Raw genomic sequence first — 13921 nt, 5'->3', positions numbered from 1 at the left:
CTATAGTTCTTAGACTCCTTTTAAATGGTTCACAGGTTTAAATGTTATTTATTATTATTTTAACTTACCTAATTTTAATTTAAGGATTTAGTTGTGCTTTTGTCAATTGTAGTTTTTTTTCCCCATTTCTATTTAGCTTTATTTTAATTTTAGTAATTGTATTACTTCAACTTTTCTAATTGTATAGTAGCCTTAGTTTTCATCTAATATTAATATTTTATTTTCAGCTTCATTACTATTACAGATTTTTAATAGTTTTACTTTTGGTTATAGTTTAGTTACCAATAACAAAACGGATGTGTTGTTTTAGTTAAATTTAATCAAGATGTAATAACTTGCTCTTCCTCTTAATAATATCTGTCCTTTTCCATGGTGTCACTTTGGCTGTGGAAACACTTTGGATAGTATGAGAAAGCCCAAATTACATGATCCAGCTGATACACACCTTACAACGCAGTTTGAGTCAAAGGTGCATCACACTACAAAAATAGCATCTGAGTGACAATTAATGTTGATTTTAAGGCCAAACTTGAGTAGGTACAGTAACTGGTCTGAAATGAACAGTTTGAAATGACTCACTAGGTTAGCATGACTCCAGACAGAAAGGTGGAAATGTAGTGATGGAACACCCACCAGCCTTTAATCCTTAAAAAAAAAAATAATAATAATAATAATAATAATAATAATAATAATAATAATAATAATAATAATAATAATAATAATAATAATCCTAAAAAAAAAAAAAAAAATAATAATAATAATAATAATAATAATAATATTTATTTTAAAAAAAAGGTTAGTACATAATAGCACAAGCCAAAAAGAGAAGGGCCTTGAGACAGCTTATTAAACCCATTACTAATCAAACATTTCTATTATGACAGCAGCAACGTCAAATCTTCAAACCTGAAAATCTTAGTTTCATCTGATAGTTTCTGACCTGGATCCATTGCTGATGAGAATGCTTTCATGAATCGTCAGTGTGCAATAGTACCAAACCAACAGGAAGGTAAGCGCATCCACAACTCTACAGACACACAAAGGCAGCTATGAAATGTGATGTGAGGGAAAGCTTGTCAGCTAGACCTGTGTGAACTCACTCTTACTTGTAGCGGATGAAGAAGCGACATGCAAAAGTCAGCAGGAACAAAGTCACGGTCACATACAGCTTGAACCTTTATACTCATCTTTGTATTCAGCTCTACAATAAAACATTTACAGTTATAAACAAAAGCAATAAATTGAAGTCAATTGTATTTATTTGTTTATTTATTCAAGGTTTAAATAAATGTAAATTAGTTATTCTATTTTGTTGTAAATTAGTTTAAATAAATCTTTTTTTTTTTTTCAAATGATAAATGTACTTATTCTTAAATTGTAAACAAACCTATTCGCCAATGGTGCAAGAAAACTCCAGATATATTCTCTGAAAACAAGCCTTAATGTCTTATGAAAAATATTATATCTTTATGGAGATATTTTGAAAAAAATGTGTGTGTGTGTGCATAAAGTTAACATTAAGTTACAAATCTACTGTACACACAACAACAAGCCTTAATGTTTTATGAAAAATAAATGTATCCTTGGAGATATTTGCATCATTTAAAAAAAAAATTTTTTTTTTTAAAGTGCACGTGCGTGCATGCGTGTGTGCATAATATTAGCATAAAGTTAAAAAAAAATCTACTGTATACACAGTATTTAAATATGACTTTTTTGGTGCTTACTTGGCCTCTTTGATTGGAAGGTTGACATTCACACTCCCAAGGACAAGACTGAATTAAAATCTTGAAAAGATAAGCAAAAATAACAATATATATACACAATCTACATCTTCTGATAACAAAGCTTAGTTGAAACAATGTTTTTGCATTATCTTTCAGTACCCGTTTTTCTTCGGAAGAAGTGCTTCCATTTGAAAGATTAGGCTCAGCCTATTTTGGATGTGATCTTTGGCCTTCTTAACCTCATTCTTCTCTTCTGTCAGTCAGTCACAATCTGTGATAGCGAGGAACGATGGAGACGAGGAATAAACGAAACACTTTAATCCAAGAAACACATGGTACATCCAACACTGGGAACGGCAGGAAACACATGAACATAACAAGTAAAACCGACAGAGACAGACTGCACAGACTAGGACTAAAATACAGGGGATGATTGTCGTTATCCTATCTTGTTGTAAATTAGTTTAAATAAATCTTTTTTTTTTTTTCAAATGATAAATGTACTTATTCTTAAATTGTAAACAAACCTATTCGCCAATGGTGCAAGAAAACTCCAGATATATTCTCTGAAAACAAGCCTTAATGTCTTATGAAAAATATTATATCTTTATGGAGATATTTTGAAAAAAATGTGTGTGTGTGTGCATAAAGTTAACATTAAGTTACAAATCTACTGTACACACAACAACAAGCCTTAATGTTTTATGAAAAATAAATGTATCCTTGGAGATATTTGCATCATTTAAAAAAAAAAAAATTTTTTTTTTTAAAGTGCACGTGCGTGCATGCGTGTGTGCATAATATTAGTATAAAGTTTTAAAAAAATCTACTGTATACACAGTATTTAAATATGACTTTTTTGGTGCTTACTTGGCCTCTTTGATTGGAAGGTTGACATTCACACTCCCAAGGACAAGACTGAATTAAAATCTTGAAAAGATAAGCAAAAATAACAATATATATATACACAATCTACATCTTCTGAAAACAGTCTTTAATCCAAGAAACACATGGTACATCCAACACTGGGAACGGCAGGAAACACATGAACATAACAAGTAGAACCAACAGAGACAGACTGCACAGACTAGGACTAAAATACAGGGGATGATTGGGGAAACACAGGTGTATGGGATGACTAATCAAACTAATTAACAAAACGAGGACAGGAACATGACCAAATAAGGGAACAGAAACAGGGGCAAAACATGACACAGACAGTCCATGATCCTGACACAGTCCTTTATTAAATCTTTGATTGGGAGCAGAACATGCACATTAATGAGCACATAATCATAGTCAGTAAAGCTTCAGCATAACAGTTAATAAAGAAAGAAATTACCAAATAAAAACACATTTTATTTACTTATTCAAAGCCTTTGAATTCTCCTTTAAATTCTTTTTCTGTCGAGCTATGGAGGCAGCAAAGCTCTTTTGAAGTTTGGAGATTTCCTCTAACTTCTGCAGATAAAGCCGTTGGGTCTCCTGGACACAGAAATGCTTTATTTAGTGAAGGTCTATTGTGTTATATGGACATTAAGGATAAATTAAGAAAGATAATTTACTACCTGAAGCTGCTGCAGTTCTTTCTCTTGAGTCTTCCATTCTTGAAGGGCTGTTGCAAGAGCTGTCGACATGTAGAACTTTATCAGTTACAGCTACTCAGTTTAACTAACCAGGCTCCTCTTTCTTATATTACTAGGCAAATTCACTAAAAACCAGCTGTGATGGAAACACAGCAATGTCTTAAATGCTGATTTCTATGCCGTATTTAAAGAGAGCTTCAGTTTAGAAGCATTTCAATTGACAATCTTTGTCATATATCGGATTTCTTAGCGATTGCAATATAGGCTTGAACTTTGTAGTGAACTTTGACAGACCAACTTGACTGACCTTTGACACACTTGGTTGCTTGCACTTTACACTGTGAATTCTGACCTATGGGGGGAAAAGTTGAATTGTGTTTATTACAGACATTTCATTGCACATCTAAATAGATACGTTTTTAAAGTTTTTAAAATATTAGAGACATAATCACATAAACCATAAAGGTGATATATATACTTACATTATATATGTGTGTGTGACATGAAAAGATTATATATATATATATATATATATATATATTATTTAAAGGCATAGTTCACCCAAAAATGAAAATTGTCATCAATTACTCAACCTCAAGTTGTTCCAAATGACTTTCCCTTTTCTGTTGAACACAAAAGATCATTTGAAGATTGTTTCAAATGATCTTTTGTGGAAGAAAGCAAACAGTTGACGGTAGCCATTGACTTCCATAATATTTTTCTTCCATTCATAAGTCAATGGCTACCATCAACTGTTTACTTACAAACAATCTTCAAAATATCTTCTTTTGTGTTCAGCAGAAGAAATAATCTCCTAGAGGTTTGGAGCAACTATGCAAGTATGGTTTTATTATAGTAAAAATGTAGTAACTGTGTTTTTTTTTGGCGTATTGATTACCATTTGTATAACCACATTTTTACTACAAATTCCATTGTTAAACTATGGTTAGTGTAGCAAAACCATGGTTAATTTATAGTTACCATGGTTTATGTTTTTTTTTTTTTTTTGTAGTAAACCATGGTTAATTTTCGTAAGGTAATGATAACATAATTTTCATTTTTGGGTGAACTATCCCTTTAATCACCTTCTTTCACTGGCCATTTGTTGTAAAAGAAATTTGTTTGTTTAAAGGGGTCATATGATGCTATTTTAAATAAAGTGCTTTTGCTTTCACACTGAAACACACACCATCTGGGCGAATAAAACATTTGGGCGGCATTATGCTAATATTTCCAGATAGTGACGTAGATATGTTGGGGCGTGTTAGAACGAGTCGTTTTAGGGGGGCGTGGCTGACTCTTAACTTTTATAAAGAATATCTCTTTGGATTTGAGACTTTGCAACTTTACAGATCTTCTTTATGCACCAAGAGCTTATAACACTCCAAAGAGAAAGGAAAACTTGAAATCGCATCATATGACCCCTTTAAAGCGTAATGGTTTTGACATGAAGGACTTCAGATATTTAATATTTGTCCATGAGCATCCTCTTGCGTTCACTCGCGTCATCAAACGCTTGTAGTGCGCATGCGCGTTCCTGCGACTGTAGTATTATTATTGACCCGAGCAATATGTAAACTGCGCAGGGGGGTGGCCTGACAAGTAACATTGGACTGCAAGCCCATGGGTGGGTTTACAGAGAAATGCATGACGATGCAAATAAAGGAGGATCTAATCTGACTGACAACTGCATGTTCTTGCCTTAAAGCTTCACTCGGCTGTCTTCTGATCGCTGTTACAGTGCGGCAGCGGCGGCTGGCCAGCGGTGCTGGATGATACCGGCCGGTGTGTTGACTTCTGCAGAGACTGTCGCGTTTCACGTCACTTTTCAATGAGTTGTAGTTATATACGTGGCTTTACAGGACTGACTTGTTTGTCCGTCTGATAAAAGTCAAAATGAGCGCCGCGGTTTATGTTATATCCACGGTTACCGGATATGTGCTCACCTCGGCATTTTTGCTTAAATATCCGTCACTGCTGCACCGGCGAAAGAAAGAAGCCTTCCGGAGCAGACACATCTCACACCGCGGCGGTGAGTGACCAACGCTGCTTTCACGAGTCATTTACCAGTCACTGTTTTTCCTTGCAGTCCAATAAAAACCTAGTGAGTTGTGATGTACAAAATGCTGACTTATAGGAAGCTCAGAAACGCAGTCAGTGAGTGTCTCTTACAGGGTTACATTCATAAATTGCTGACTGTAGCCTGAAGTCATCCACTTAGAACATTTTTGTCTTTTATATAATGAAAAGCCTGTTTTTATCTTTAGGTCATATTTCATAATCCCTTCATTTTGGGCCAGTGTTGGTTCAGAGGGTTCATCATTGACTTTATTGACTACACACTGGAGTGTGGACTGTGAACCCTAGAATACTGTAGAAGCTACATACAGTCTTAACATAAACACCACCTGAAGTAGTTAGTTGACTACCAAAAGCAAATACCAAGCATTGCTATAAAATGCATTTTGTCCTGGTTCTTACTGTTTTTCTTCATCTCCAGGAGCTGGTGAGAACTTGGAGAACACAATGGCAGCCTTCAGGCAGTGAGTTTCTAAATGGGCCGCTGTTTATTGCTTGGATTTGCATTGATGAGTGCTTAGTTAGTAACATGCTTAGTTAACTTTGTATACTTGATCTTGACGAATTCTGAAGCATCTGAAGTGCTTCTCTAAATGTTTCATCATTCATCCAAGTGGCATTATCAGTTGATGACAAAATTTTACATTTGACGAGGCTCTGGATGAAAATCTACATGATTTATGGACAGATGCTTCCTTAACTCATCTGATGTACATCCTCTTCTTCCTCAGCGCTGTTCAACTGGGCACTGACATGTTGGAACTGGACTGTCATTTGACCAAGGATGAGCAGGTGGTGGTGTTGCACGATTCCAACCTGAAGCGGTCGACTGGCATTAACGCGTACATTTCTGATGTGGCTTACGCTGTGAGTGGAGAAACTTCAAACATCCTGTATTCACAGTCCAAATGTTTCAAGCCTTGACTAATTCATAGTAGGGCTAAAACTCTTATGTAAGTATATGCTGTATTCTGAAAGTGTTTGTGTGTTTGTCTTCTTAGGATCTTCCACCTTACCTTTGTAAGCTTGGGGTGACTTTCAAACGAGGTGAGTGTTCAGTCCAGGTAATGTTCAAATCAAATTTGATTTAAGGTATAATCAAGCCACTGTGCCTGTAGCGTTGCTAATATGCTACAGAGAAGTAAAAAACTACTACATTAAAAGTCTGAGACTGAAAATCTACACTGAAAAAAATGGCTTCATAAATTGCTAGTAAGTTTGATGAATAATTACAAAGAAATAACAAATTGAATTAATCATTACATTTTAAGTAGAAATACTGAAATAGTATTTTCTTGTAAAATGTACTCTAATCATTTTTATTTAAAAATTTTTTAATTTTTTTAATTAATTTATTTTTTTTATATATAGTGTAATTGAATCCTGGAAAGTAAGTTGTAGTATTTAAAAAAAAAAAAAAAAAAGTTATATGTAAATGCCATAATGTCAAATGAATAAGAAAAAAATGTTTCTGAGCTATTTTTTGTCACTAATCAAATGTAACATTGATCTTGTGAATGCCTTTGTACAGAAGTGCATGCCCCATTATAGCATGCACTTCTATTATGAAATTCATTTATTCAACTTTTCAGTTCATCTTTTCAATCAAATTTCAGTTCATCTTTTTACTCAATTGAAATCCAAAACAGATGCCCACTTGTTTTTTCAGCCTCTGTATACATGTTTCAAATATGATTTGTATACATTTAATGGTAACTAAGACATGTATGTCCAACTATTAAATTATTCCTGATGTGTTTCAGAGTGCTACTGTGAAGGAGGAGATGACAAACGCATCCCTCTGCTAAGAGACGTGTTTGAATCCTTCCCAAACACCCCTGTAAACATCGACATCAAGGTCAACAATGACATTCTCATCAAGAAGGTTTGTAGGGGCCCTGCTGTCCTGCTCATATTTCTTTTCCTCGAATCCTCTGTCTGTGCATGTCACCACTAAAATGAATCAGGTTGGTGAGACGAGTTCAACAGATGCAAAATAGAGTTTTACCTTTTTTCTGTCAGGTGTCCGAGCTGGTTGTCCAATACAACAGGGAACATCTGACCGTCTGGGGAAACTCCAGCAACAAAATCATTAAGAAATGTTACAAAGAGGTGGTTAATAACACTGGTTATTAGTAAACAACATAATTGAACAATAAATTGTCCGAAGTATGCAAAATGTCAATGTCTGAAGTTTTTCTATTTGTTTTGTAGAACCCTCAAATCCCAGTCTTTTTCAGTTTGCACAGAGTGCTGCTGTTGCTTGGTCTTTTCTACACAGGCCTCCTGCCCTTCGTCCCGCTTAAGGAACAGTTCCTGGAGATTCCCATGCCTTCAATCATTTCCAAGTGAGGAACATATGCATTTTAGTCACACATACATGCTCCTATATTTTTTTCTTCTTCCAGTATTTAAAAAAAACAACAAAAACTTTAGATTTGGTCCTTTGTAGATTCAGACTCAGCAGATGAACTTTGTATGCTCACAGAACAAGTGCTCTGCTAGACATTTTCTCTAAAGATGTAGTTGAAAATCTGAAAAGTGATAAAGATTTTGTCTCTTGCAGACTCAAAGATCCTGAGCATCAGAAACGGAGTCAGCGTTTCATAAGATGGCTGGCAGACACGTAAGTTTATGTGCAATCTGGCCTCAATAAACCTTTTACCGAAATATTTACTTAACACACTTTATGTGTTTCTTATGGGAAAGCAGTTAACTGCCTGCTTTAGCGATTTTGCACATTCTGGCCTTAGTGATGAAAGTAATTACAAGCATTAAAAGGCTTAAGCTTAGCCCATGTTATTCTAATACTTACTAGAGTCGTAAATCTGCAGGAATGATAATATGGATGTATTTTCAGGCTCCTCATGAGAAAAGCATTATTCGATCATCTGACAAGCAGAGGTATACAAGTGAGTACTCCAAATGAGATTTAGGTCATACACCACATGTACTTGATGGGTAAGCATTGCTTTGAGTGCTATGATGTGCATGAGCAGATGGCAGGAGCTTTGAATGGAATTTCGCTCTTGACTGGAATGTCATCATGGGACTTTTCTACTGGTCTTTGTTTTTTCCCTTCAAACCGCAGGTGTATGTCTGGGTGTTGAACGACGAGGAGGACTTCAAGCGTGCCTTTGACCTTGGGGCTACAGGGATTATGACAGACTATCCCACCAAGCTAAAGGAGTTCATGGAGAAAAACAGCTACACTAAATAAGACTTGTCGGCCAAAGTAAACGATCAATTAGCTATTCCACTGATCTTTGGCCTCTAAATGGGCCTTTTAATTACCCAACATTCTTTGATGTTTATGTCTATGAGAGTAGGTGTGGCAGCTATCAGTTTTGCATTCATCTGCAATCAGCATCAGAGCCATTTTAGAGGATACAGGATGTCTTGAAATCCTTCTGTAGCTTCAAGTTCATAGCAATACACTATCCACAAAAAGCTGGAGGATTCATAAGAAGCTGAGGTTATGATGAAATATCAATCATGTAGGGGTGATGTCATGATGGTCATGACATTTCTGTGACTTTTACTCTAAAGGCACGTTCATTGTATCATTGACTTGCAGTTGATTGTTTTATTACAGTGCATCAGTTTCTGCAATAACACTGAACTCACTAAAGAGTTAACTGTCGAAATGACGAGACCGAAGCCACTTAAGTTTTTCCAAGACACTAAAAATAAATACTAGTTTCAGGGGGGTGTACTGTGGAATTGTTGAGAGACCAATAATTAGAAGGTATTAGATATTTTTATGTTTACTGTCATGTGTATATTTTGTTTTTGTACATTTGTTTCTTTTGTCAATAAGAGATTGTCAATTTTGAGATAAGTTGTGGCTTAAAAGATGCCTCACTGTTGCTTGAACTGTTAAGTGTAGTTTAATATACCAGTCAGACGTTTTGACACACCAACTCAATCTTCATTATTACTATGTCAACATAACAATCAAGACTATAACATAAAACACCAATGGAAGTATGGTAGTTATGTACCATTAAAAAACATCTTATACAAGTGAAAACTCATATTTGAGCTGCTTCAAAACCTATTTCTGCGTTTCCTTTAATATCTGCTCCAACTCATCCATATATAATAATAAAATACATATAGGTCAAATTAGTGAACAATATTATGCATAGGGAAACTTTTTATTAATCTTTAAAACCAATTTTAAGTATTCAAGCAATAGCCTTTAGGTCAAAAGGTTTTGTGATCATGAAAAACAATGTCAGTCAAGTGTGTCCAAGCTTTTGACTGGTTGTGTATATTATACACTGATGAAAGAAGTTGTGCTGGAGTGTAACTGGGTCACAAACAAGTGTAGTATATAGTGGTCATGTGACTTTTGAATGTACTTTTGCAATAACAGGAAAAGATGTTAACTTAAAAATATTGGTGGTTTTACAGTTTTGCTGTATTGAAAGGGAAAGGTAAACAGAAAAATTTTCTCACTCTTTTAAGGAATTCCTATGAAAAACAGAATGCATTCAAAATTGGCATGACAGTAACTCACTCCTGAATAGAAGTGATCATAAGACTTTGGATAATCAAGCATTTGTGGAGTTCAGATGTTTCCCCCCCTTTTGTGAAGTGTATATGGATACAGTAACTCTTAGCTTTGTGCTGTGTTTAATTTTCTGGTTCGTATTTTCTCCAAGCTACTTTCATTGGTTGTGTATGAATTCAGTGCACAGTTTTAAATGTAAATGATAGTACTGTAATTCAAAGATTAGTTATTATAGAGGATATTTGGTATCAGCAGCACATTTCTGTTTGTATTTGTGAATAAACTGCCAAAAAAATATTATAAATGAATTTAAACAGACTATGTTTTACCGTTGTGTTTTATGGGCTATCAAAGCAATTAAAAACCCCACAAAACTCTTTTGGGCCTGTGGACTTTTATAATATCTCTTCAAGCACACTTTACAAATTGCCATAGTTTAAAAGTGGACACACATTTGTTACTTTAAAAATCAACCCCGGTACATGAAAGTGACATTAACTGGGAAACAAAACGCATTGGCCAGAAGGGGGCGCTCTATGATAATAACTAAAACTTGCTCTAACCCAGTGTTACTCATTGCGCGGCTCGCCAAGCTTTAATTTGTGGCTCGCCTGGCAGATGGCAGTAAATAATGCGATGATATGATCAATACAGATATTTAATAAAAACATTAAAAACAAGCAGGGCTATAACTAAGCCATTTAAAAAAAAAACACACCGGACGCGAGCGTCGTGGTGCGACGCGACAAAAGACAATAGAACCCATTATAATTATGGCCCTATGATTTCTGCGATGCGGAAAACGCGAACGGACTCGCGGAATCCAGTCTTAAAAACTGTATAATGCGGAATGTCACGGAATTTGTCAAAGTTTGGGCAAATAAATCAAAAGTAGGTCATTACACTTAAATCAAATCGCAATATTTACTGGTATCTGTAAATATTAAGCTGCAAAAATCCCATTTAAAGAATCCTGCCGTGTCTCTTTATGAATGAATGGCACAGACTCGCGGTTTCGTTTACTACACACATAGCCTACTGAAGCACGCAGTGTTTTCAGCATCTGCTGTCTTGCTAAATGAGAACATAAATACACGAACAACAGTCAGTGTCTGCTCTATTACAAATAATTTATGTTTAAAAATACCCAACAGCGGAATTACAAGATGGAAATATAGACTAGAAAGATATTTAAACTTGCTCTGCCCTAATGTCCATGAGTTGTTTTGGCTATCTTTCCAGCTCTTAACGTCGAATGTGCTCTTGGATGGTTTGATACATGATGGGCTAATGTAGAAGCAAATAACTTTAAAAAATAACTTTAAAAAAAACAAAACTTTGTATTGCATTGCATATTGTATGTTCAGGGATGACAGATTGAGAAGCAGATATGCTATGACTGGATGTAACTTTTGATACTTTGCAGTAAAAGTGGCTCTCCTATTAACTTTGTCCTATAAGTGCTGCTCTCGTGAAAAAAATAGTGAAGATTACTGCTCTAACCAATCAGACATGTATGAAATATAAGCACTGTTTGTGAACGTATATCATTATACACATGGGCTATACTACCACATAACATAATATAAATAATGTATGGAACATGAAATAGTCTTCAACCTTACATTTAATTACTTGCCATCGATTATATATGCCTTCTTGCTATTTCCTAATGAGTTTAGTGTTGAAGAACTTCAAGATGTTGTTTAAAAAGCTAAAGAATATACTTAGGCTACATATTTGGTAGGACCTTAAAACAATTTCATCACAGAATGAACACAACGAAGTAGATTGTACCTTCAACCCCAAAGTAAAATAAATACAGAACGTTTTTCTTTTTTTGGACGGTAAGTTCTGCCTAAACTCAGTTAGCTCTGCAGGTTATATACCAGCCTAAATTATGATTGGTTGTTTTTTTCACGTTCTGACCCATCAACGTAGTGTTGCTATGCGTTTGCCTTTCAGTGATTGGTGGAAACAGTTGTCATTCGCGTTGTAGGTGATGTACAGTGAGATCGTGCCCAGACAAAACTTGGTTTACATGCACCACGTCCACACTGACCGCGAGAGAAGCAGGAGACGAATTTGTCACGATCGGAATGCACACGCAAAGTTTACCGTGAATCCTGCTTGACTTTCACGGAAGAGGAGCACGCACCACTATCTCACAACCTCGATTTCTCCTTTTCAAAGGTAAAAGCTAGACATTTTTAACGAGTGGTCAAATATGAAAGTTTGCTACAGTCACCTGCGTTATGTAAATTGTGAGAACTGCTATCGGCAGTGAGCTGTGTGAGAGCATCAGGTCATGATGACAGTGTTGCATTATAGTTGTACTGGAGATGCTGGATGGAGTGATGTGCTGCAGGTCCGCAGTGGTGCTGCTGATGCTTGTTTATCTAACACCTCCGCTGTCACTTCCACCAGCAGCATCAGCATCAGCATCACTGCAGCAACAGCAGTGGCACATGGATCATTTCTGACAGTCATCTCCTTAATCGCTCTGTTTGCATGACATGTAAGTGTTATCAGTCATAAATTAAGACATTTCTGCATTTAGAGCAGCATTAGTGTGCACTTTATCCAGTCTGCGTCATGTCTGAGTTCTCCGCGAGATAAACATTGCAGTATTGGATTTGATTACAGACCTCGTATATATATATATATTACAGAATGTCATTATGAATTTATTATCAACATTCAATACTTAGAATATTTCGTGGAGTATTCTATATTTAGAATATGAATATGAGAATATGTAATAAAATGTTATAGAATATTCAGCATAAATAAGATAATTTAATAGAACTGAATACAATTTTTATGCACAAATTTTATATATTCATGTAAAGCATTTTTAAAGTCAAATTTCAATAGAATATTCAGTATTAACAGAATTGATTATTGCTCAGACCCACACCACTATAAGATTACACTTCATGACCACACAGATTTTACACTTTTTATGGATTTTTGGCTATAAAGGACTTATATTATATTGTCTGTTTCAAAACCTAGTAAGATCCCTAACTAGACAGCATTGATGGGTTTGAATTAATAGTACTTGATGACAGTTATACTGCAGCATTGTGTAGTTGGTTGAGTTATTTTTAGTGTTGATTTGCTGTAGAATGTTGTAATTGGCTCAAAAAATTAATTTAAAATGCTGTTTATGGTTCTGTTCTCAGGGGTCAAATTTGAAAGCATGCTTGGGCTGCCATGAGGAAACAGTGCCAGTAGTGCAGTGTGGCTGAAATCCAGTCCCACATACTGTCTGCTGGCAGTACATGAGGTTTAGTACAGCACAGCACTCAAACAGTGAGTTATTACATAAAACAATAATACGAATTGATAACTGTTTTATATTCAACAAGCTCTTTCACTCTTACACCATCGAATTCGGAGAGCTTAAATGCTGACGAGTCATTTCTGAAATGCTGTCAAATTCAATCCGGTCTGCAGAGATTACGTTTTTCAATAGTATTTCCTGCATGGTCTTGAGCTACTGTACTATACTGTGACACTCCATGCATAATAAACTGCATTTATGAATGCAAATACAAGCCCTCAGAAATGGATAATCACAAAAAGCAGAACATTTTAATTTTCATGACCCACTCAGGAAATTATAAGGGATGTTTAATCATTTTGCTATGACGTAACATCGTATTACACCATTTCCCAAAATTATAAAAGTATCATCTCAGAGATGCAGATTAGAAATCCTGACTCAAAGTAATTACAGGTAATGCATCACAAAAAAGACTGTTAAATAAGACGCTAGAGGGTGGATAGCCAGTGAAGGATGGGATGCCGCACAAGGACACACATTTTCCCCTTTTTTCTATAGCTGCTGTTATCCCCATCAGTGCTGTTTCGGTTACATAAGGAAGGTCCTTATGTTGCACAGGCCCCAAAGTGATGAGTGCTACAGCCCCTCTGTCACAAAACATGCATCAGAGCACTTAGCAGGAGACAGTAAGGGGCAAATTAACAAAATTAAAGGTACT

The 13921-nt window shown here is 35.5% G+C and overlaps 1 protein-coding gene and 1 pseudogene across 2 annotated transcripts; one reads left to right on the top strand and one right to left on the bottom strand.

The window, feature by feature from the left end:
* Positions 1-1980, bottom strand: part of LOC107727901 (transmembrane protein 120A-like) — a 6092-nt pseudogene extending 4112 nt beyond the window's left edge.
* A 2884-nt stretch (positions 1981-4864) lies between these two features.
* LOC107727933 (glycerophosphodiester phosphodiesterase domain-containing protein 1) lies at positions 4865-10194 on the top strand. 2 transcript variants are annotated; one of them, XM_016537980.1, is made up of 11 exons: positions 4865-4940; positions 5022-5345; positions 5814-5856; positions 6124-6259; positions 6394-6439; positions 7156-7277; positions 7415-7504; positions 7607-7740; positions 7959-8018; positions 8253-8304; positions 8484-10194. In XM_016537980.1, exons 2-11 carry the CDS (start codon positions 5210-5212, stop codon positions 8610-8612), a joined length of 948 nt encoding a protein of 315 aa, XP_016393466.1. In that variant the 5' UTR covers positions 4865-4940; positions 5022-5209; the 3' UTR covers positions 8613-10194. The 2 variants fall into 2 exon arrangements, with proteins under 2 accessions (XP_016393466.1, XP_016393465.1); XM_016537979.1 differs by having other exon boundaries at positions 4865-5345.
* The last annotated feature ends 3727 nt before the right edge of the window (positions 10195-13921 follow it).

The sequence above is a fragment of the Sinocyclocheilus rhinocerous genome, unplaced genomic scaffold, assembly GCF_001515625.1.
Source record: "Sinocyclocheilus rhinocerous isolate Xijiao unplaced genomic scaffold, SAMN03320098_v1.1 scaffold877, whole genome shotgun sequence".
NCBI classification, from domain to species: Eukaryota; Metazoa; Chordata; class Actinopteri; order Cypriniformes; family Cyprinidae; genus Sinocyclocheilus; species Sinocyclocheilus rhinocerous.
This window is presented reverse-complemented; position numbering and strand designations above follow the sequence as displayed.